We start from the raw sequence: 25,739 nt of genomic DNA on the forward strand, positions 1-25,739 counted from the left end.
TAAATGATGATACAGAATCTGAAAGAAATCCATAATTTTAAAGGGAAGTGTCGGTGTAGTGGATGTTGTGTGTTAATTGAAAATGACTCACATCTGTTCCTTCCTTCTTTGTCCCCCTGCCAAACATGAGTCCCCTCAGTCCTGGACACTTTGCTCCCTCTTTCTTAGAGACCGGTCACTGGTGTGAGCACTTGGAAGAACAGTTCCTATTGAGAGACACAATTTGCCATGAGTCTTGAGCATTCTGGCACATTCTTGCTGGGTATGTCAAGAACACAGGCCGTGACTGCTTTTTACATGGGCCATTTCTGAGGGTTGTGTTTGCAGTGAGTACCCTTGAGGGATAGGGTAATATCTCCCCACAGATAAAGAACAGGTTTGTTTTTCTAAAAAGTACTAAATCCTCCCTGCTCCTCCAGTGCTTCATTCTGTTCTCTTACAATGCAGCCTACTGAGTATACAGGCATCCACCACGGGTCCTTATTATGACCTCCTGGGAATTAGGGGTTGAGAGACCAGTTTCAGCATCATGCTGACACACTGGCTATTGCTTTTGCTAAGAGTGAGAAAGTCATTTATCTCTGACCCAGGAGTCTTGTGTGTTCTGCCGACATCTACGAAACAGGCTAGTTTCTTAGTTTTAAGTAGGGTAAAACCTCAGGCCCTGCACAATTTTTGGTACCCCTTTGCCTCAAGGTGAGATGAACTCAGCAATGTGTTATGTTCTCTGTGAGATCAGAATGAAGCTAGTTGCCATCTGAGCCCACATTCCTACTTAGCATTCCCTCCTTGCCAGATTGTGCTTCTTTCACTTCCCTTCTCCTGAGAGTACCCCCACCCCCATCCCCACCCCCAGTGCATCACTTGAATAAAAATCCCTGGCTCAGACTATGCTTCTAGGGAACCTGACCTAATGCAATAGAGATATATGGAGGAAGAGGTACTTTATTCCTATTTTTCTAAAGTTGTCATAATAAAGGATAACTTTCCTTCCAATAAAATGTTAGACACAGTATACTGGGGATAGTATGTACAGCACAGTATATGAATTTTTTTGATAAAATAATACATCATTGGTAAGAGAACTAAAATTAGCCTAATGATGAATAGCCTTTTTGAAAATGCTGGGTGGTGGGAAGGAAAGAATGATCTGAGAGTAGGGGAAGTCTGTAGAGACAGAGATGGAAGTTACAGCTGCTCCTCTAACAGTCAGCAGAGTCGTGCAGAGAGAATTGCGGGACAAGATGAAGCTAAATGGGTATTTCTTTAAGATTCAGGCAAGCTGGGACTCCTCTGTGGTTATGCCATAGCAGGGATTTGAATTAGAATGAAAATAAACATAAATGATAAACTTGAAAGACCAGGGGAAAGAGACAAGTGTTTGGAACAGACTAGATTGTTGTACTACAAGTGAGAAATCATTACATAAGGCTTATTATAATGCCGAAAGACTTCTTTTTTTTAAAAAGATTTTATTTATTTATTTGAGAGAGAGAATGAGAGAGAGCACAAGAGGGAAGAGGGTCAGAGGGAGAAGCCGACTCCCCGCTGAGCAGGGAACCCGATGCGGGACTCGATCCTGGGACTCCAGGATCATGACCTGAGCCGAAGGCAGTCGCTTAACCAACTGAGCCACCCAGGCTCCCCAATGCCGAAAGACTTCTATTAAATTTTTAAAAACTGAAAAAATTAAAAACTAAAAAATTGAATAGATACAAAATAACTTTTAGATATATGCGTAAAGAATGGAGAAAAACAATATGATTAACATCCATTGCCTGCCAATTATTTATTTATTTATTTATTTATTTTTAAAGATTTATTTATTTATTTGAGAGAGCGAGAATGAGAGAGAGAGAGAGTACATGAGAGGGGGGAGGGTCAGAGGGAGAAGCAGGCTCCCTGCTAAGCAGGGAGCCTGATGTGGGACTCGATCCCAGGACTCCGGGATCATGACCTGAGCCGAAGGCAGTCGCTTAACCAACTGAGCCACCCAGGCGCCCCATTGCCTGCCATTTAATGTTTAAAATGTACATTACCTTTAAGTCTCCTGCAGGCTTCTCATTTAGTCTTCCTCCTCCCCCCTCCCTTTCGGCTGCCCTACCTAAACACTCCCTATTCTCCCTGTAAGCTCCTTTTTCATGTTTCTTAGCTATTCATGTTTTCTCTTCTGTTAAATATCTGCTTTTGTGACGTTCGTCTTGTTGAGTTGTAGTCCTTCATATGTCAGGCGTGTCTCTTATAAATAGGCTTCATTTAGATTTGTTGATTCTTTTTTATACCCAGGCTGATAGTCTTTGATTATTACTGGTACATTTAGTTGTTTTACATTTATTTTAATCACTATTGAATTGGAATTATTTTGTACTTTCAGTCCATTTGCTAAATTTATTCATGCTGCTTTTTCTCTTTTACTGCCTGCTGTTGGATTTATTGAATTGACTAGGTATTTATTTTGCTTTGGGAATGTTGAACTTCCTGAATCGTGGGTTGGTGTCTTTTAATAATTCTAAAAAATTCTCAGACATAATGTATTTATGTTAGTTTCAGTTTCCTAAAGCTGCTGTAACAAATTACCATGAACTTTGTGGGTTAAAACAACAAAAATTTAGTCTTTCATAGTTCTGGAGGCTAGAAGTCCAAAATCAAGGTGTTGTCAGAGCCATGGTCCCTCTGGTTCTAGGGAGGAAACCATCCCAGATTTCTTTCCTAGCTTCTGGTGGTTGCTGGCAATCTTTGGGGATCCTGGGCTTGTAGGCTGTGTCGCTCCAATCTCGGTCTCTGTCTTCACATGGCCTTCTTTAGGCGTATCCTCTATCCCTGTGTGTCCTCTGCTTATAAAAGGACACCATCCCCTGGATTTGGGGCCCACCCTAATCCAGTATGACTTCAACTTCACTTGATTTTTGTAAAGATCTTATTTTCAAATAAGGTTACATTCATAGGAATCAGGTTTTAGGGCTTTGAATATATCTTTTTGGAGAGCACAGTTCAGCCCACTGAATTTTCAAATATGGCTTCTGCCCCATTCTACCCCTCTTCTCTTTCTGGCATTCCAATTAGACCTTCCACCCATGTCTCTTGTTCTGTTTTTCACATTTCCCATCTGTTTATCTCTTTTTGCCACATTCTAAGTAATCTCTTCAGCACTCTCTCCCATTTTATTAATCCTTTCTTTAGCCATGTCTGGTCTGCTGTTAATATCTAGAATTTTAATATTAAATATTTAAAAACTTTTTATTGAAGTGAATATAAATACAGAAATGTATATGTAAGTTTACAGCTTGATGAATTTTCACTCAGAACAGGAAAGAGAAAATTACCAGCACCCCAGAAGCCTCCCTAGTACTCCCTTCTAGTTACTACAGAAACCTACATGTAAATACAATATTGCAGAAGTGATTTTTGCATGCCTTTGTATACCACATGAATGGAATCATGCACTCTGTATTATTTTGTGTCTGGCTTCTCTTGTTCAACGTTGTTTGAAGATTCATCTGTTTTGCTGTGTTGGTTGTAGCTTTCTACTTCTTGTTGCTGTGTAGTATTACATTGTGTGAATCTACCATAATCTGTCTCTTGTACTTGATGGACATTTGGGTAGTTTCTGTTTTGGACTTTTGAGAACAGTTCTGCTGTGAACATTCTTGTACCTGTTTTTTTCCTAAATATTTACATGCATTTCTCTGGGGTATAAACATAGGCGTAGTAATTCCTATGTCCATGGGTGTGCACGTTCAGCTTTAGTAGATTCTGCCAAATAGTTTGCAAGTGCTTGGGTACAAACTACTTTTTAAAATTAAGTGCTTGTTTTGGATCTCTGGTAGTTTAGGTAATTTATGGTAAGATTGCTTGGTTCATTTGAGTTTTCAGTTGAAATCACCCATTCAGTTAGGCCAATTTATCAGAAGTCCTGGTAGAAAGTTTTTAGTGGTCTTGACTCTGACAAGTATGAGACAGCGTTCAGTTCGGGACTTGTTCACCTTGGATAGCTGAAACTTTGTACCTCTGCCTAACACCCTGCCATTATCTCCACTCCAGCCCCTGGTAACTGCCATTCTACTTTCTGCTTCTGTGAGTTTGACTATTTTGGGTCCCTTATGTAAGTGGGATCATGTTATGTTTGTCCTTCTGCATCTGGCTTATTCCACTTAGCATAATGTCCTCCATGTTCATCCATGTTGCACAACTGGCAGGATTTCCTCCTTTTGAAAGACTGAATGATATTCCACTATATGTAAGTACCACATTTTCCTTATTCATCTGTCAGTGGACATTTAGTTTGCTTTAATGTCTTGGCTTTTGTGAGTAATGCTGCAGTGAACATGGAAGTGCAAATCTTATTTTGAGATTCTAATTTCAATTCAAAATATTCAGAAGTAGGTTAGCTGGATTATATGGTAGTTCTATTTTTAATTTTCTGAGGAAACTCCATAGTGTTTTCCATAGTGGCTACACCAACTTACATTCCCACCAACAGTGCACCAGGGTTCCCTTTTTTCCACATCCTCACCAACACTTGTTGTCTTTTGTTTTTATGATAAAGACTGTTCTAATGGATATGAGGTTTTCTCGTTGTGGTTTTGATTTGTCTTTCCCTGATGCTGAGTGATGTTGAATACCTTTTGGCCATATGTATGTCTTTTTGAGAAATGTCTATTCAGGTCCTTTGCCCATTTGTATTTATTTAATTATTTTTTTACATTTTAATTCCAGTATAGCTAACATACAGTGTTATATTAGGTTCAGGTGTAATACAATGATTCAACAATTCTATACATTCCTCAGTGCTCATCATGATAAGTTGTACTCTTAATCCTCCTTTGCCCAGTTTTAAATTGGGTTATTTTTTTATTTTTTTCTATTGAGTTATACAGACTGAAGTCCATTTTTTTTTTGTCTTTTTTTCTTTTCTTGTTTGTGGTTTAGGTGTATTAGCTAAGATAAAACCATTGCCTACGCCAAGGTCACACAGATTTACCCCTTTGTCTTCTTCTAAAAGGTTTATTGTTTCAGCTATAGGTTTTTGCTCCGTTTTGAGTTATTTTGGTATACAATGTGAGGAAGTCTTTTGCATGTGGATATCCATTTGTCCCAGTACCATTTGTTTAAAAGATTATTATTCCCCCAGCTTCTGTTTATACTTTTAACTAAGTAGTTCTGTTTTGAAGTATGTGTATTAAATCTTTTACAGGCAACTTTGGCCTTTAAATTTTGTGTTCTAAACAATCTAGTTATTTTGAAAGGTAGAAACTTATTTAGAGATAGAGTTAGAAATGAATTTCTACTTTAAGTGGAAAATCAAATTATTAAATTAAGAGCGGAAACTTCTATTGGTATATGGAAAGTAGTTTCCATTTACAACTTCTATTTGTATATTGTCAGTAACAGGTAAAATAGGTAACTATTAAATTTGCAAACATCTTAACAATACAACTAAAATATTAAAAATTATTTTAATTTTGTTTAGGTGAAGGTGGCCTTTATATACTGAAATAGAGGGTATCTGCCATTATGTACATACCTCATCAAACAAAAAGTGGTTTCATTTCATTTAGGAACTTGGCTTCAGAATTGTAAAGAACATGGGGTCTATATTTTCCTCATCCTCTTTGTATGATAGAAAATTAGAGAGCATGTTAAGTGGTTAATGTCGATAAGTGGGAAAAATTTACTATCCAATACGGTCAGTAAGGTATCAGGAGATCTGGTGTGAGGAGCTTAGGAGAGGAACCAGGCTATTGGGGTTGCAGAGAATAAATGTGAGCCTCAGCCAGGCTGGAGGTGTCCCCCATCTCTGATAATGCACAGCCTGGACTCCAACAAGCTGAAGGATACAATTAGGGAAAGAGGGACAAAGAGAAGGTCTTGTGAAATTGTTCCTGGGCTCAGGATGGGGAGGAAGAGAATGAAGTCTTAGATGAAAAACTGCCATAATGGAGAGTGGCTAAGCTCTGCAGTCCTTGGTGAAAATGAGAGTGAAGGCCAAATGCTGGAGGCGCACAGAGCCTTCTGGCAGAAGAACCTCTCTTGCCTGGAGACAGGTGCTACCTGGACATACAAAACAATATCTTCTCATCAGCTCCCATGTAAATGCAAAGTAGAAAGATCTTAGAATCACACATAGGGCCACTTCAACATGTCGCAGATATTATAAAAAAAAAAAATACTCCAACTGGGTCCAAAAAGCCCCTTTGGATTTTGGCAAAATCAGATTCCCTCCTTGGAGAATCTCGGGATCTCTTGCAGCAGGTAGCCCTTAAGAAAGGGCCTTTGCTTCCCTCTGTGTTGATCATACACTCAACATGGTATGTACATCTGGGTTGGCCTGCTATTTCATTCATGTAAAAATTTGGATATCTGCAAATCCCAAATAGCAATTCTCACCAAAGTATCCCTCCCTCTTTAAAAAAAAAAACCAATTAGGTAAAAATGTACATCTTTGGGAATGTGATAAAATTGTCTAAAAATGGTTTGTAAATTTTTTATGGAATAGCAAAAGGTAATTTAAATGTCAAACTGCTGTGAAAATGAGCTTAAGAATGTTAGTGTCTCTTATGGGTTATTCTTGTGTTCCTAGGCAGAGAAGAGTGAGCACAGCTGGCCCGGGGCTGCCATCTTTAGAAGGACACGCTGACAAGGTTGGTCCTTGGTTGGCATTTGGGAACTTGACACTTGAGTTGTCCCCAGATGACAAGATGAGTTTGCAGTGTTTACGTTTATATAAACAACACGATGATGTACAGCAGATTTGTTTCCTTCTGGAATTCTGTGATTTTAGTAGTTGCTAGGCAGAGGATGCCTACATGCCAGCCTCCAATAAAAACGTTGGGTCCTGAGTCTGTAATGGGCTTCTTTAGGCAGAAACACTGCATACATGATCCTGCGGAGCACACTTATTTAAAGTTCTTTTAAAATCAAGGTACAACACTGAAGTTCCTATCATAATAGATAAACAATGTTACTGGTACCCATGAAAATAGAGTTAAATAAGTGTCCTGGGCAAAAATGCAAAGGCCTGTGTTTATTCTTATTGTTCATTGCTGTTGTCTAGTAGTCATCAAGAGAATAATAGTGTTCATATATTATCTGGAAGCATAACCTGTACACATATATGGAAACCTAGAATATTATGGATATTACAGAGATCTCAAAAGACAATATGGAATCAGGCAGTGGACTTGTTTTTATTTTTTTTCCCCCTTCCAGTTAGGTCTATTTGTTTATTTAAAACAAAAGTGTTTTTTTCATGCCCTGAAATGAGAAAAAAAAAAAAAAAGTGTGGGAAAAGACAGGATGTCTTTTACTACCAGATAAGCACTGGGTGGAAGAGCCTGGTAGCTTTTTAATTTTTCTCCAATTTACCATGTTTTCTGTGAGCAAATAAACCAGTCTAGGAGAGATTGATTTGTTAAAAATCTTGGTAATTACGTGGGATTCACAGGCCTCACCTGTCTTGTTCCTGCTGTGTGGAAACCTTTTTTGGCCAGTTAGGGCTACCAGGGTCTTTCCTGAGGGGATTCACTCAACATCCAAAGGTAAATGAGGGCACTTGTTGTGATGAGCACTGGGTGTTATATGTAAGTGATGAATCACTAAATTCTACTCCTGAAACCAATACTAAATTACATGTTAGCTAAATGGAATTTAAATAAAAAATTGAAAAAAATATAATGCATTCTCTTCAGCTACTCTCTTTATATTCCTTAAATGAAAGATATAGGTTGCCCAATAAATGCTTTTACTGCATTTATTGTGGTCAGTTAAAAAGAGTGTATGATCAGACCATATACATTTTAATTTATAACATGTAAATATATGCTACTTTCCAATCTTTTCATCTAGGGTTGGAAGCTATTTCCTTAATAGGGGCTGACCATGAGAGTTTAGAGTTGTCTTTCTTTCATAAACCATAGGCATATATATGAATTCCACTTTATGTTTCTTTCAAATGGAGTATGAGTTTAAAATGGCCATAAAACAGTCTGAATGTAGAGCTATTTCTCATCTTTTACGGTTGACTTATCCTCACCTACTTGGGAAACATTTTTCTTAGAGACTTGATGATTTTGAAAGCATTGAGTTTGGTTTTCTTAAAAAATTATAGCTCTCACTGTTCCTATTTCACCAGTCATGTAATATTTAATTATATTAGATATTAAAATCTTTATAGATGTGGAAAAAAAATCAAAGTGATGTGAGCCCAAATAACTGAGCATTCTAGAAACAGCCTGGTAAGATCTTCCAGTGATCAATGCAATGGGCACTGGGTTTTGCAGAGGAACTGAAGTATATTGGTCAGTCAGAACAAAAAAACTAAGTAGTGATTGGTTTTGAAAACTTTGTGAAATTTTTTTTGTTCTTTTGATTAAAACTAGCTTCATAATGTTTTAGGTATCTTCTGTCATTATTGTATTTGGGAAGAGGGTTACTTAAAGGTGAAACTAAATATCTGAATAAACAAAAACTGTAATAGCCGTGGTCTTCAGAAAGAAAAAGAATACATAATGGTTTAATTTTAAGTTGCCTCAGTCCTCTTTTTTAAAATAAACTTTATATTTTAGAATAATCTGAGATTTACAGAAAACTGCGAAGATAGTGCACAGAATTGCCCCTATTTCCTCTATTGTTTTTTTTCATTTGTTTTTGCCAAATATTCCTTAACATTTTTTTATTTGAGTATAGTTGATGTTACATTAGTTTCAGGTGTACAACTTAGTGATTCAACTTCACTATATGTTTCATTGAATGAAAGAGTTGTTTTTCTATGGATTATCATAATAGTCTCTAAGGACTTTCTTTTGCTTTTAAGAAGTTAATCTTCGGGGCGCCTGGGTGGCTCAGTTGGTTAAGCGTCTGTCTTCAGCTCAGGTCATGATCCCAGGCCCTGGGTCCTGCTCTCTGCTCAGTGGGGAGCTTGTTTCTCCCTCTCCGTCTGCCTGCTGCTCTGCCTGCTTTTGTGCTCTCTCTCAAATAAATGAATAAAATCGTAAAAAAAAAAAAAAAAAAGAAAATCTTAGTAACTTCAAATCTACCAACGATGACCAAAATTCTTTAAAATGTAGATATAAGAATGTGGTCTCTGGAGTCAAACGGTCTGAGTTCAGCTCCACCCCTTAATAATGATAGGACCTTAGGTAAGTTATTGAACCTCCCTAAGCCTCAATTTCCTTTCCTGTAAAATGGAACAGATAACAATACCTATCTGTATTAATCTTGGGGCATAGGAAGTGCTCAATGTCAATTTATTTTAATAAATTGGAATAGATATTAGTGGCCATTTAATATAATTTCTTATTTGTAAATCTTTATTTTACATCACTGCTGTGTATCATATTCTGCAACTAGACTGAATTGCACATAGTTCTCTTAACACTGGAAGATATTTTATACTCCTTAGAAATACTCTTCCCTTCATGGACTACCTGGCAGATTCCTCCTACTCACTCTTCCTCAGTCTACATTATCTTCCATTCATTTGGTCACTTAGTCATCATCCAACATTTTTTAAAAACATCCATTCTAAATGGCATCCTCTTTCTGGAAACATTATCTACCAGCAAATTAAACATAAATAGAATTAACACTGCTTAGAAGAGTGCCCGTTGAATATGCATCTTAGATCATTTTCCTCTTTAGAAAACTGACCCCCCACGGTACATGTTCAGTAATAACTCCAGCTGCTTGCTGGTAAACAGTATTTCTTCCCCACATGTATTTCTTCTGTGTCTTTTTGTGCTCCACCAGCTTTGTTCATTTTTAGAAAGCTTTTCGGCCCATTACTAACAGTAAACCAGATACTTAGCTGAGACATATTTTTTCTGAAACATTGTCAGCAATGGAGAAGTAGGAAGTGATTGAAAGGAGAAAAGCTTTAACAACCATTCACAAAATTCCCTATCCTTGTGAAACTCACATATGTAACAAGAAGTTAACACTAATTACCAGACTGAACACTTGCTGAATAGAATCTTGTTTTAAATAAAAAGGATGTAATGCGGAGGCAGATTCATCACACCAATATGGCATGGCACAGGTTAACTGCCATTTTTGTTTAGAACTCTAAGAACTTCTCTGATACTACCTTGTATCACTTCAGAATTCCTGAAAATGGATTCTTAAATTCATTTTCATCTGTGTGAACCTGAAGCTTAATTATATTCTTTAAAAAACAGTGCTCACCTAACTGATAAACAGGAGAAAAGGGCAATTGTCAGCGATTATGTGTTCTCACAGATCTCTGACATTCTTCAAATATCATAAAAAAGGTATTTTGAATAGTTTCAATATAAAAAATACAGAACACAAGCACGATTCTATGTTTGAACATATATATATACACACACACATATTTATGTTCAGGTATACACAGGAGTAAGAATGTGGAAAACTACCGCTTGGGTCAGTGCATGATAGATTTATTATTGTAAAATTATTTTATGGCTCTTACTACAAAATAAACAAGATCCTGCAACCAAAATGAGAACTAAAAGTCCACTCATTGAGCTTGTCCTCCAAAAGCATAGTAATAAACACTATTTCCTCATGGGTCCTGCTCTCAAAGGTATGAATAGGAAGAAGGAAATCACCGAGGAGGTTAAGGAAAATGAATATACGGCTCCAGCTTTAGCTTCTGGCAAGACCGATGTGGAAAAAAGCGTTCAGGAAAAGACAGGCAAGAGGTGATAGGTGTGGCGGACGGCTACAGTTTGACGTCCGGAAATCTGTCTCCCAAGTGGCGCCGCAGGGAACGACTCCAGCAGGACAGTGCGCAGGCCGCCCGCCCCCCCCCCCCGCCACGCGCCCCCCCCCCAGCCACGCGCCCCCCGCGCTTTCCCCTCCGCGCGGCCGCGAGGGAGCGGCGGCCCCGCCGGCGAAGAGCCCCTTCGGCCACACCCGTCCTCGGTCTGCGTCCGACTCTCCTTGAACCCCCTCCTCCGCCCCCCCGTCAGTGTGCGGGCTGACACCGTGTCCTCGTCCTTTATGCAAGCTCGAGGTTAACAGCCCGGGCCCGCAACCTCTCCGCAGGCGACGAGCCCAGCGGTGCTTTAGCCGGTCCGCAGGAGGGGACACAGTACAGCGGTTGGCCGGATTTTACCGGATTCCCCAGTACGGGCGTGGGGTCACCGAAAGGGCCCGGTGTGAGAACTCGTCTAGTTTCGGGGGCGGGGGGTGGTCAGCGCGGTCCCTGTGCTAAAACCTTAGTTCACGGTCGCCGCCCCTCCGCCCCCGCATTCATCCCTGAAAGTCCGGGGCAACTTTGCACGTGACGCCAAAGGAACGCTCATCCTTCCTCCGGAGCTGGAGGGCGCAGAACACGGCGCCAGCACCACGCACAACGGCTTCCAGAGGGGGCGTTGCCAGAGTTCTCTCGTTTCCTGCTTACGTGCGTGCTAGCAGCAACGAAAACCTTCGCCCGCGACACCCGCTTCTCCACAGGGACCAAAGGGCCGGGCACGCTAGTGTGGGACGTGCCAAACTCAGCGCGCCTCATGGCTGCCGCTGGAGCGCCAGCCCCTCACCCCGCCCAGCGCCCTCGGCGGCGCACGCGCACTGCGGCGCCACCGGGGCTCCTTCGGGCCCCGCCCCGAAGTGGGCGGGCCTGGCGCCTCCCGGCTGGCCAATCGGCTGGCGAACCCCCGCCTTCGTCCCCAGCCAGCCTCGCGGGGGCACGTGCCGGTGTTTGTGTACGTGCTGCTCCCGCAGGGCGGGGAAAGGTCCGGCAGCTGGCGGGGCGAGGCTGCTGGGGCGCGGCCAGGGCTGGGGCGCGGCGGCGGCGGCGGGGGGCCGGCCCCCTGGCCCGGGCAATCTAAATCCTCCCGCACTCCGGCGGGCTGTGCACTCTTTCCTGCTGGTCCCCAGCGCCTGCTGCCCCGCCGCTCCGCACTCCCAAGGGCTCCCGTCCTCTGCTGTAGGCGGAAAATGCTGTTGCTTGATTGCAACCCGGAGGTGAGACGCGGGCCCCTTTCGTCCTGCAGGCTTACTTCTCCGGGTGTCCGTCTGCTCGGGAGCACTAGCGAGGGGGACTGACCACTGAGCGCTGCCGAGGCAGGCCTCTTCAGAGTTAGATTTGGGGCGTGGGGGAAGATTCTCGAGCGCGGGACAGGATACAGGCAAGAGGGGTGCTGGAGCTGTTCTCCTCCCGCAGGTGGAGAGTCTGAAGCATCTGCTGGAGGCCGGCGCCTCGGTCAACGCACCCCCGGATCCCTGCGAGCAGTCGCTTGTCCATTTGGCCGCAGGGGGCGGCCTTGCTTGCTTGCTTCTGTGGCAGCTGCAAACTGGCGCTGACCTCAACCAGCAGGTAACTAGGTTACTGATTGTTGCTGTGTACAACCCTCCCCTCCACCCAGATCCGCACAAACGTTTCGCAGACGCCAAAATACTGTTTCCCTTGCTGTAAACATGGCTCTCGCAGAGATGTCTGATAGAAATATAAAGGGGGACATTTAAGAAATGTGGAACCTAGTAGCCACATTAATGAGATGAAACATGAAATTTTATGATTTAACTCAATATTTCAGTAGGTAATATAAAGCATTACTTATATTTTCCATTTTCTTTTCAGACATCTCAGTCTGGTGTGTATTTTACATTTACAGCCACGTTTCAACTCAGTCTGGCCACATTTCAAGTGTTCATTAGCCATCTGTATGGCTCCTGGCTAGGATATTGCTCAGCATACGTAGGTCTACAGTTTATTTCAAAAGGAACAGTTGCTACATTACCAAATTAAGTGTCTCAGTACAGTAATTACTTAAATAACAGTTGTGAGGCAAACTCAACAACTATTACAGTTTTCTACAGAACTTTCTTACGGTAGTCTGCATCGCCCATTGAATATTAAAGTAGGGTGAGTTTAAATTGTAAATCGTTTTACCTTTGTAATACTCTGCTTTGCTTCTTATTCACCTAAATTTTAATGTAGGTAGCTGTGGCTGCATGTGTTTTACTGATGAAAACTTTGTATTTAATAGAACACCAAGTGAACTTTATTAAAAAAAAAAAAACCCTTGAATTAAAAAATTGAGTACAGTGTGGTTCTAACTGGCTTTCTTAAACAGTAATTAGACTTCCCCTACCAACCTCCACAGAAATTGTTTTGGGGAGAGACTAAAAAGTGCTGTCTTATCTTTAAGGATGTTTTTGGAGAGGCTCCACTACACAAGGCAGCAAAAGTTGGAAGTCTGGAATGCCTTAGCCTGCTTGTAGCCGGGGATGCCCAATTAGAGTAAGTATAAAATCAGTGGCTTCAAATTCTGTATTTTCTTGGATTAAGCTAATCAAACTCCTGAAGCTGAATTCTATGTGCTTTTAAAAATGATGTTTGCCTACCTAATTGACAATTTAGAGTTGTCATTTAATTGTTAATTTAGGCTGTTAATGATACCTAATACTATTAAATTTAAGTAAAAAATGGATCCTTAGCAATCAGAGGTGCAGTTCTGTTCATCTGTTGTGGCAATATTACATCTTAGTTTTGATTTGGGATAATCCCTTCTATAAAAGTTCTCATTGACTTCCTTTGAGTATTCCTTATTATATTGAGCACAGAACACTCTTTCATTCAATCAGATGTCCACTCTTTGCTGAACTCTGTGCTAGCCACTTAGGGTGCAATAGCAGGGAGTATTGGAATTTCTCTGACTCCTTTACTACTTCTGTTCTGAAACCAACATTTGTATAAGCCCAAAGCTCCTTTGTAGAAGGATATATTAAGAAAAAAAAAAGGCTAAACAATGACCAATTTTTATGTAACTCAATTTTTGTCTTAAATTCAGTTTATGTAATAAGAATGGACAAACAGCTGAAGATCTTGCTTGGGCCTGTGGATTTCTAGAATGTGCCAAGTTTCTTACAACAATTAAATGTATGCAGACAATAAAATCGAGTGACCGATCCGCTAGAGATCATTGTGTTCCAGTGCCCAGACAGAAACGAAGTTTTGGAAGTGTAGAAAATACAACTGGAAAGAGGAAGTGTTGGTAAGTAACTCAGTACTGTTTTCTTCCTTCTTCAGGGATTGCTTATTCAGCACAGTTAATTGTTTCATTTAAATCGGCAGTCTTATTTCTAGTGTGTCTTTATTTTTGTGAACACATTTTAATACTGGTTATAGTAACTACTGCTAGATTCTAGGGCCCAGAAATCATCCTGCACAATGGAAGGTTGGGGAGAAAACCTTTTTTAGAAAGTTCTTAATGTCACCATGTTTTTTAACCACAGATTCACGTTGGTCCTGAAAAGGTTTGAAGAAAGCCTTCACTCCGTGCAGATCCACTGCCCAGCCAGAAGCTATGGCTTTTGGCTCACCAGGTGTATCTCAACTCCTTCTAGGAAGGAGGAAAACGTTCTTCTAAGTGAAGATAACATTTAAGAATACATGTTTTTACATGCCTGTAATATTTTGGTTGTGCCTGCTTTTGTCTTTTAAGTTATTAAAGAATACTAAAGAATACATTGTTTTCTTTGTGTAGTATCTGCAGCCTTTGAAAAAAATTGTAGTTTAAACCATCAGACTACACCCAGGATTTAAACTGAAGTTAAACTTAAGTCTTTATTAACAAGTTTATAATACAACTTTACTACAGCCTTTGAGTCCAAGATATTTTAAAAAATATTTGGTCGCTGAGGAAGACATAAATTATAGTAAGCATCTTTGTTCCAAAAGTCTGGGCCCTTCCATCCACACCAGCCCTAGATTTGGGAGAAGGGAAAGGAAAACCTTTTACTAGATTATAGGATTACATGATCACAACTGTAACATTTTACAATCCCATTCTGTCAGCTGGATCCCAGAATAAGACTACCTATATAACTCAAAGATTTGAACTCCTATAAAGCATAGGAAAGTAACATACTTGAGTCCATTTCAGATAGAGTTAAAAAAATTTTAACAGTATTTAATCATAGAATTGATAAAAAAGAAAAAGCTTCCTTAGGGTAACTGTTACTCCAAATATCACATTTTTTTTAAATATCTTTTTTTTTTTTTTTAAGATTTTTTTTATTTGACACAGAGCAAGAGAGCACAAGCAGGTGGAACAGTAGAGGGAGAGGGAGAAGTGGGCTCCCTGAGCAGGGCTCGATCCCAGGACCCTGAGATCATGACCTGAGCCAAAGGCAGACACTTAACCATCTGAGCCAGCCAGGCGCCTCCCAAATACCACATTTTTACTGAGTCTAAGTTTTATAATTCTGGCAGTCAATGGCAGGTAGGTCATAGTTGAATTGGCAATCTGTTTTTCTTAGCAGTCCTTTAAAGGCTGTCTTAGGGACCACGCTGTGCATCTTAGCTGCGAGGAAATGTGGCAGGGTGAAATCTGTGCTGGCCTCTTGAATTGCCCTTCACTGTCCTCAGGCTATAATCCTTCCACTTTCCATTCTTTTCCATCGTTTTTCCCCAGCAGAGAAAATTACTTTCAAATGAAGTCTCACTGTGAATACAAATTCACAACATCTCTTCTAGGGCCATTGATTTATTAAAGACCCAGCTAATGACTAGTCTGAGTTACCTGAAATGAAATGTTTTGCTCACAAAATACTTGTGAGGAGGCCAGCTAGAACTCTTAAAATAAATACCACTGGGTGAGTGACAAGTAGTGTGGTCTTACCCCTTAGCCTAACTAACTCAGAAGCTGCTGCCTATTCTGGCAGTGACCTAGAGCTAAAGTTCATGGTTTCTACAGAAGATAGTGTGTTCTCTATTTTTTAGTGTGGAGGCTGGAGGGTTGAGTAGAGACGCTCTTTAATTTTTGCCTTTTTCTTTCTCCGATTGCAAAAATAAGATCTACATTATCAAAGTTCAAATGAAAATAAAAAGTCCTCCATCCTATCTGCCCCCAGGTAACCACAAAATTTGTGGGTTTTTTTTTTTGTCTTTGAGACCTGTTTCTTTATGTAAATAAGCTTTTTTATTATCTTTTTAAACAAAACTTTTTCTAATAAATTCAATGTCCTAAAATCTGTTTTCTTAATGATGAATAAAGGCTTATACTTTCTGTTTTAATCTTTTAGGCCTTTTCCAGGTAACCAGACTCAAATTATTTTATAAAGAGAAGTGGGTAGAGAGGGTGCCCAAACCAGAAACCGATGGGAGTAGATAGAGGAGTTACGCTCTTTCTCCCCGAGGCGACTAGTCTGGGAACTTCAAACAGGAAAGTTCCACAAGAGGGTAAAGAGAGGTCAAGCAGAGGCAGAACTGTCCCTACAGTCCTTGCTAGACTGAATGTTTGTGTCCTTCCAAAATTCATGTTGAAAGCTAGGAGCTAGTCTCTAACATGATGGTATGTGGAGGTGGGACCTCTGGGAGGTGACTAGGTTATGAGAGTGGAGCCCTCATGAATGGGATTAGTGCCTTCATTAAGGAGGCCCCTTCCACTTTGTGTAGATACAGTGAGAAAGACTGCTGTCTGTGAACTCGTAAGTGGGGCTCACCAGACCAAACCTGCTGGTGCCTTGGATTTCCCTGCCCCCAGAATTGTGAGGAATACATTTCTATTGTTTATAAGCCACCCAGGCTATGGTGTTCTGTTACAGCAGCCTAGGCTCTGAGACACTGCTCTAGATTCTCGAGTCAAGTGAGAGTCAATACTAGTGATGGCCAGGCCTTGGCTTCGTAGTTCCTTATACGTGCTAAAAGGGCAGAGGGTTTTCTACAATTGAAAACTCTATAGAAATCTAACTAGCAAAGAAGGACAGTACAATCCTCAGAGAAAGTAATCAGGGACAACGCCTTATTCTATCCAACTGCTTCAGAAAACCCTATCTAGACAATTCCATCTACTGCAAAGTTCCTCAAACCAGCCAGAAAGAAGTAATCATACCTTTCATTAAAATAATGAAGGCTCCTCATTGCCTCTGAGTTAAAATCTAAATGCTCTGCTTCTCGGCCTGGCTCACAGTTTTAGCCCTTGCCTATCCCTCCTCGCCGGCTCTAACCATGTCAAAACTGCCCAAACTGCCGCAGTTCTGGCAACATGGCCTGCTCTCCTTTCACGGTCTCTAAGGGATCCCTCTACTGATCAGCCTTGTAAACTCTACCTTCGATAACCATATTTTTTCTGGGGAATACTTTTCGGATCTCTTTTGTCTTCTACAGTAGACTAAGAGCTTCTTAAAGACCTTTTTTAATACCCCATTGCTTTGGACAGTGGATGGCATGTATTAGTACTTAATGATGAGTGAGGGACCACTTGGCTACAGAAAGAGAATAAATACTGCTCCCATTTCCATGTGCCGGCAGAAAACATTTCATAGATTTCCAAGTCCAAATGCCTTGAAAGATAAAAGGACACATTTATCTCCTGTATTTATAGTCTTATCGCTGGCAAAATAGTTTACTAAACTGGGCTATAAAAGAATTCAGCCACACACACACCAAAGCTCTTTATGTACTAAACCCCTCATTCTTAGGGCTTTGGTAACTTCATGCAGTTACATTCTGTTCAACTTCTGAAAGTGTCTCACCAATGAATTTCAATGCTAAACCACCCAAATCCCTAGGAATTGTGCTTTAAAAAAAAAAAAATGACCTAATTATACTACAACTTCAAAATTCAGAGAAGGCTTTTTATTGGTATTAATGATGTTGACTTAAGTGACAACATGAGAAAAATGAAGGGTAGTGGGTAATAGTAGGATATATTCATTGGTTTGTGGCTGAAAAAGTTGTATGCCTTCTTTGTAATTTTAATATATTTGGCAAAAAATATAGAAGTTAAAATTCAAGTTATGTCTTACTATACTTGCCTTCTAAAGTTTTAGTATGAGTTTTCACATGTGAGAATTAGCTGCCTATACATTAAGTTAAATTTATACCTCTTTTAACTGGTATTCTAAGTATCTACGAATACTCTTAAATTTGTCTCAAATTCAAATCCTTTCTAGAATGAGAATAAATTATATATAAATATATTAGACGTAGTCAAGCCTCCATAATGTCCAACATACTACTTATTTTTGGTTAATAATACAATTATAAAGGTTATTTAATCCACTCTATCTCAATACATTTGTTTATGCAAAGCTGTAACATCTCCAAAAGAATATATTTATAAGCTCTTTGTTCCATTATTAAGTTTAATAACTTTATGAAGAAAGTCTTCATAAATCTAATCTGAATTTTGTTCTTTGCAATTCACTTTAGTTCCCTCTGGGACCTGGATAGTGTCTCTATCCAGACAGATAGTCCTCACAGCCCTAGAATACCTCCTGATAGTGTATATCACAGCCCTTGGTTTATAGTCTTTCTGTTAATGGCCAGTTTGTTCTCCTTTGCTTCTGGGTTCTTTGCCTTGCATCTAAATTTGTGTTAAAAAGATACTTACCTTTTCCAAAATAACTTGTAGATCTTCAGCGCCTGTATAATGTGGATCTAAAATCAGAAATTTTATCTGCCCTGTAAGCTCATTCCATGCCACTCCTAGTATTGTGTGGGCCAAAACTCCTCCACCTACAGCAAGGGAAATGTGAAATATGAGAGGGCATATATGAATCTCAACTTCTTATTCAATTTCTTTTTTTTAAAGATTTTATTTATTTGACAGAGACAGCGAGAGAGGGAACACAAGCAGGGGGAGTGAGAGAGGGAGAAGTAGGCTTCCCACTGAGCAGGGAGCCCGATGCGGGGCTCGATCCCAGGATACCTGGATCATGACCTGAGCTGAAGGCAGACGCTTAATGACTAAGCCACCCAGGTGCCACTCAATTTCAATTTAAAAAGATTATTTGGCCTATTAATTGATCTAACACACCATTAAAGGTGACTAGCCTATATTATAAAAGACCACAGACAATGTCAAGTATACCCTGAGAAGATAAAATTATATCTTTAAAATTGGAAAAATACAGTCATATCTGTACTCCTATCAGGTTTCTATTCCACTACCATATCCATGGAATTACCTACACTGGATTTAGAAAGGGCTACAGGAGGATCACAATCACTGCTGTGAGGGCCTCTCTCAGCACACAGGCAATGTTGCCTCTGCTCTGAGTGCCTCCCGTGGGACAGCCCATCTACCCATTCAGGTCCTCCTGATACTCTGCTAAATCTGTTGGCCTGCGTATCTTACATACCAGACTAAGTCTGCCTTCTGTCATCTCAGATCAAGTCCTATTCTTCACAGAATCATCAACATTTAGATCAACTCATCTGATCCCCTTTACAAATAAAGCCCAGAGAGGTGAAGCAATTTGTATAATGCCACACAGCCAGCCACGTTAGAGACAGCACCAGGACTCAGTAGGCTCAACCGAGTGACCATGGCCTATTTTCTATACTGTTCTCCACTCTTTAAATATTTCAACAGTTATCACTTCTCTTTTTAGCCTTTACTTCTGGTTATTACAATCTTTCTTATAACTTTCTTCCCACCTTAAAAATTGAAAAATAAATATCCAGAGGTCAGTATGTATGGTATGAAAGCTAATTTTAAAATGTTTAAAAATGACTGATTTTATGTGACATTATTTATATCAACAATAAATTGTATATATTCTCTTTACCCAAAGAGCCAGAGATGTCCAAAACACCTTACCGATCATGACTGGAGTTCCTGCAGTCTGGAAATGATCAGCCAGCACCCGTCCTTGAGAGGCCATTTCACAACCTTGGCTAGAAAGAAACCATTTTCCATCAGATGAACGATTTCTCACACTAAGGTCAAAGAAGGAGTTTGGGAGCCAGTGTTTTCTACCATTCTGTTTTCTTTTTTAGTTATTGAAAAAAAACATGAAATAAATTTAAATAACATTAAGTGGTAGGGAACTGACTTGAGAGCAATTTAAAGCACCATAACCTCTCAAAGTGTTTAAGGCCACTAAATGTGTTAGGAAAGAAGCAAGAAGACCTTGCTTCTTTGCTTCCGGAACTGCATAAAGAAGGATTTTTAACGGATGAGTGAAAGTGGTCACCTTGATGGCCATGGGGCTCTTATGGGTGGATCTGATTTCAAAAGAATGAGTTTTAAGTCCTGGGTTCTGTCTACTTGCCATCAGACTCAGTCTGTACCTCCTCATCTTTACACTGGGACCAATCACCCCTGCCCTGTCTACGTGACGGGAGATTTGGGACCAAAACAGATGGTATCTGTGAGGCCAAAGTGAAAACTGCAAAATGTTTTCAAGTACAACATATTATTTTAGGGAATATTTCAATGTCCGATATGATTTGTACTTTTGTGAAGAAAGAAAGATGGCCAGATGAAGGGAGATTATTTTTTGAGACTGGAGGTGCCAGGTAGTGGCTAATCCTTAGCTCTTGCTCAGTAAGGAACGTATAAAGTTTCATTGTGCCAAAACGTTCACTTTTGAATCACCATATGCTTCACTACTTAATCTATCATTTATTTGTCAGCTCTGGTTTCCACAGACAATCCAAACTGCAATTGTGAAATCATACGTCCTTGGTCATAAGCACACGGACAAAAAAGGATAACGTTACTCTATCTATTGAGGTTATTGTAATAGAAAAAGTATTTAAAACATAAGCTCACTAATAAGGAATAAGCTAGTTACTGTCATAGAAATCAATCTTATTTAGTTAATATTTGCTCATATTTTATTTTTTTTAAAGATTTATTTACTTTAGAGAGAGTGAGCGAGAGAGGATTTCAAGCAGACTCCACACTGGGCGCAGAGCCTGACACAGTGCTCAATCCCAGGACCCTACAATCACAACCTGAATATTTGCTCATATTTTCATGCCAGACTTATGGCTAAACTGTACTGGGAAAAAAAACGAATATATTATTTGGACACATTATTAGTTTATTGGCATCTTAAGAGGAAAAAGGCCAGGAGGTACACAAAAAGGGCAGTCATAGATCAACGTTTGATTTTTTCCTTTTAAGACTTTTTAAAGACTTGAGGATAAACAAAAAGTTGATTTTCTGTAACTCTAGTCAAAGTTGACATATTTCCAAGTGTTCCTCTTCTTGGCTAAATTAGGTCTACACCATGCAAGTATATATTGCAAAGTTTACTCATCAACTCAAAGCCTTCTAAAAAAATAACCAAAAAATTCAGGGTTTAAAAAATGAGATTTGTAAAGCAATGAGGCAATGTGGAGGAGAGAAAGTAAAAACAGTGAGGAGGAAGAGAAAGGAGAACAATATATAATTTTCCTCTTTTTTAATAAAATGACAAATTTGCTTTGAAATGATATCACTAATTTCTTAAAGTGTCCTCACCTGACAAACAGTATTTTTGAAGTTACACCAATCAGTTGGTTCAGTACCAGCTGTACCTCGATAGATCCAATCCATTGCCGTGATCCAACAAACGTTGCTGGTTTGTCCCCAGCATCAACTAGAGCCTTTGTGTAGTTAAAAACACAAAAAATCCACACGAGACAGCTATTAAAAACCACTTTTAGGACCTTTTCCCTGATTACGAGTATTTTTTTTTTTCCCCTTCAAAACAGAAATAAGTCCATACCACGAGGTAATAATTATTAATAGTATATTAAGGCTAATGAAATGTACGATTGATTAGAATTTTAAATGGCATGTTCTGTACCTGCTGAATTTCCCTGTGTGTTGGAATGGATCTCTCTGTGTAGCCTTGGTGTTTGAACCAAGAGCAGATTGTCTGCAGAGATCGGTAAGCACAGCCCCAGCCATTGTCATCCATCCGGTCCTGCATATAGTGATGATAACCATAAATGCCCTGGACCACAAAAATCTATATAAAAAGAATATAGTAACATATTAACTTAAGATAGATGCACATATTCTATACATACATACATCCAAGACAAGTTTACTGTTCTCAGAGCCTGACTGTTACTTCCTTACAAAAATGCCTTCAGAGAACTGTAGTCGAACATGATACTTTCTTGGCTTTTTATTAAATGTCCAGAGTCGTTATCATAGGCTCTAAGGCCTGGCAAGTCCTGCCCTCTGGCCTCCTCTCCAATGTCATCTTGTACCACTTTCCCCTGGTTGTTTGCTCTGCTTTAGGTTCAGATATGCCCGGGGCAATCTGATGTCAGAGCCTAATGGTTTGCTCTGCCTAGAACACTTTTCCCAAAGAATTTGCAGCTCTGCACCCTTACTTCACTCAGGTCTCTGCTCAAATGTCAGAGGCCTTCCATGATCGTCCAACCTAAAAATGGCATGCTTTACTCCCTCACCACCCACCTCCTGCCCTGGCTGTCACTCTATTCTGCTTTATTTTTTTATTTTTCAAAGCACCACTTGACACCTTACTTATTACTTTTTAAATCTCTGCTTAACCACACTAATATGTGAGTTTGATAAGGGCAACTATTGTGTCTTACTTCTTTCTGGGCCTAAGCTTCTACAGTGGGTCTGGCAAACGGTTAATAGTCAATGAATGTTTACTGAATAAATGATGAAGGAAGGAATAAAGGAATGAACAAAGGGGCCATATAATGGGACATATGAAGAATATTTCTCCAATTTTGTAAACCTGCCATTGATTACAGCCCAGGTATGCTACTTTAAATATCCTTAAATAAAGGCCAAGATCATATAACTTCTATTCTTGTAGTATAATGTTAAGAATACTCATGTGTTTTTTTTCCTCACAAACCGGTGTAAGGTAATATTTTTTTAAAAATTAGGTAAGAAGTAGTATGGACAAATATAGAATCCTCATCCAACAATTAGACAATATATTTTCTTCTCAAGCACAAACAGAAAATTTTTAGCTAGAACATTGTGGTAGGTGGTGAAATGGTCCCCAAATGGTATCTATCTCCTAATCCCTAGAGCCTGTAAAGGCTACCTTATATGGTCAAAAAGCAAAAAAAAAAAAAGGGGGGGGGCTAGGGGAATCTCTGCAGATGTGATTAAATTAAAGATCTTAACATATGGGAAATTTTCCTGGACCATCCAAGGTGGGCCTGAAATGCAACCACAAGCATCCTTGTGAGAGAGTGGAGAGGGAAATCTGACACCAGAGGAGAAGAGGAGGCAACGTGACCACAGAGACTGATGGGAGTGATGCAGCCAAGGAGTGCGGGCAGCCACCACAGCTGGAAGAGGCACGGGATGGATTCTCCCCAAAGCCCTTGCCGGGAGCATGACCACACTGACACCTGATTTCAGCCTCATTATAGGGATTTCAGACTGGTGGCCTCCACAACTGAGAGAATACATCTTTGTCGTTTTAAGCTACCAAATCTGTGGTTTCTATAGCATCCACAGGAAATGAATATGTCTCAATAAATTTCAGAATCTGTATCACATAAAAATTGTTTCTGACCAGCAGGCAAAAGAGTCAGAAATCAGTAAAAATACATGCACACATACCTACATAAATAAATTCTAATATATTTGGATGTTAAAAAACACTTTGAAATAATACATGGGTTAAAGAAGAATCGTAATAGAGGTGTGAAGATACCTAGAACTGAATAAAACTAAAATACCTCAAATTAAATCAGTGAAAACAGTACTTTGCTTGAAATTTAAAACCTTAGAGAATAAAAAAGATTAACAATATGCAAAATGCCCAACTTAAGAAGTGAGAAGAAAAACAACTAATCAAAGAAAGTAAAGGAAGAAGAAAGTGAAGAGCAAAAAATTGATGAAACAATATAGAAGTTACAATAAAGGGGGTCAATAAAGCCAAAACTTAAAAAAAAAAAAGGCATAAAAATGATATAAAGAATGAAAAAAAATCACTACAACTACAGAAGAGACTAAGACCTAGGTAAATAGAACTTAGAAAAATGAAAAAGGTCCTATAACCATTAATAAAATTAAATCTTATTAAAAATGTTCTCACAAAGAAAATGCTAAGCATAAATTATTTTATAGGTAAGTTTAACCAAATGATCAAAAAACTATCATGCCGATCCTACAGAAACTCCTCTAGAAAATTAAAAAAATAAAAAAGGGAATGCTCCCCAACTCTTTCAATGATCCAGGATATTACTGACACAATGAAATAAGAACAATGTGAGGAAAGAAATTCAGAAGCCAATCTTATTCATGAACACATACGCAAAAATCTTAAAATGTTAGCAAATGAAATCCAGCAAAGAATAAAAAGTAATAATGAATCATGCTCTTTAATTAGTGTGATTTCTCAGGTTCAGAATGAAAATAAATGGGGATCAGCCTTTAAATAAATTAGGGAATGGAATTTCCATAGGAAAACTGTGGTACAAACTATTTCTGACCTTTTTAGACTATTGTGAATACTGCTATTTTAAGCAACGATTATTATAAGAAACAGGTGGTAAATTTTGTTTTAGAGATGACACACATTCTCAATCAATCCTTAAAACTTCCACTGGATACACACAAAAAAATCACCACTGACACGGATCATCAACTGACTCCGTAAATAATTATTAAACTCACCATACCAGTCTCTATGTTAGGTGGATTGAGATAAGTATGTGGATTTCTAATGTAACCATCTTTGTATGGTTCATCTGGAAAATGATAAGCATTAGACCTTCTGAAATGCGGTCTGTCATGAGGCAGATTGAAGAGGTCATGTAATTCCTAAATGAAATCAGAATCAATAGAAGAGAAAAAGTTAAATAACTCAGACTCCTCGCTCATCAGTAAACAAATTCAAACTAAAGAACAGAAAACAAAATTAACTATATTGGCTATAAAAGTTATCAAACATACTTTTAATATAATTCACTAAGGTCGAACAGGGTGAGATTTAAACTAAAACCAAATGAGAGTTATGTATGTTTTTCCATGGATATGGGTAGAAACTGGAAGGGAACACAGAAAAAATGAGAACGCAGTTGAGCCTTGAACAATGTGGGGATTAGAGGCACTGAGCCCTCACACTGTCGAAAATGTAGATTTGACTCCTCAAAAACTAAATAGCCTACTGTTGACTGGAAGGCTTCCGAGAACATACACACGTTAATGATTAATACATATTTTGTATATGTACTATATACTGTATTCTTACAATATAGTAAGCTACAGAAAAGAAAATGTTATTAAGAAAATCGTAAGGAAGGGAAAATACATTTACAGTGCTATATTGTATTTACTGAAAATAATCTGTGTACGAGTGGACTCTTGCAGTTCAAACCTGTGTTATTCAAGGGTCGACTGTAATTTGTGAGAGTGAGAGAAGTCACATAATTTCAAATTAATTATTTATCATAACACAGTCTGTTAAAATACATCCAGGCTAAAGACTGGTTTTGAAACAGCCTTGTAAAATGAGTAAATTATAATTAATAATGACAGATTTACATGACAGCATTCTGAAAAGTCACGCTTAAAGTACTTAACAAATACAAGGGGTGGTGAGTAAATTCTGGAGGAGAAATTGGTGGTGGGGAACCAACCAATATGGCATCAAAATTAAAATACGCATACATGCTTAAAATGCAAAATTTTCCCAACTGTATAAAAATGTGACCCTTCCTCTGTAAAGTCTGACATTTTTGTTTTCGTGTCTCCTAAGTACTCTCGCAGCAGGAATGGGATCATCTGGCACCTCTGCAGGTCAAGTCCACCAGCACTTACAGACAGAGCAGGGCGTTACAGGACTCCCCTCCTCCCAGGGACGGATGTGGAAGATGCTCCCCTGGTATAATTTGATGGGTGCCAGGCAAGAACACACATCAAAAATATGCACTCCAAAACCAGTCATTTCATTAATAAATCTCAGTTCTTTGAATGTTGATCATGCTTTCTTCAAAATGCCTCTAATAAAACCCAAATAACCCTGAGAGGTGGGGGGTAAAGTATTACCATAAATCCTAATTAGAATTAGCATAA

General features: G+C 39.2%; 2 protein-coding genes across 5 annotated transcripts in view; one reads left to right on the forward strand and one right to left on the reverse strand.

Annotated features, from left to right (window-relative positions):
* The first annotated feature begins 11,765 nt into the window (after positions 1-11,765).
* Positions 11,766-14,455, forward strand: ANKRD37 (ankyrin repeat domain 37). Its single transcript, XM_025885949.2, has 5 exons — positions 11,766-11,949; positions 12,149-12,301; positions 13,137-13,228; positions 13,779-13,982; positions 14,224-14,455. Coding segments are annotated over exons 1-5 (477 nt in total). The 5' UTR covers positions 11,766-11,922; the 3' UTR covers positions 14,225-14,455.
* Positions 14,456-14,528: 73 nt separating this feature from the next.
* Positions 14,529-25,739, reverse strand: part of LOC112834512 (ufm1-specific protease 2) — a 70,206-nt gene continuing 58,995 nt past the window's right edge. For all 4 annotated transcript variants that reach the window (XM_073902310.1, XM_073902311.1, XM_073902312.1 and 1 more), the window contains 6 exons: positions 24,339-24,485; positions 21,520-21,684; positions 21,192-21,316; positions 19,539-19,615; positions 18,327-18,451; positions 14,529-14,694 (listed from right to left, as the gene is read on the reverse strand). In XM_073902310.1, the coding sequence (XP_073758411.1) occupies positions 14,608-14,694; positions 18,327-18,451; positions 19,539-19,615; positions 21,192-21,316; positions 21,520-21,684; positions 24,339-24,485 (726 nt within the window). In that variant the 3' untranslated portion in view covers positions 14,529-14,607. The remainder of the gene's footprint in view (positions 14,695-18,326; positions 18,452-19,538; positions 19,616-21,191; positions 21,317-21,519; positions 21,685-24,338; positions 24,486-25,739) is intronic.

The sequence above is a fragment of the Callorhinus ursinus genome, unplaced genomic scaffold (genome assembly GCF_003265705.2).
Source record: "Callorhinus ursinus isolate GAN/ISIS: 27379988/994484 unplaced genomic scaffold, GSC_fseal_2.0 scaffold17, whole genome shotgun sequence".
NCBI classification, from domain to species: domain Eukaryota; kingdom Metazoa; phylum Chordata; class Mammalia; order Carnivora; family Otariidae; genus Callorhinus; species Callorhinus ursinus.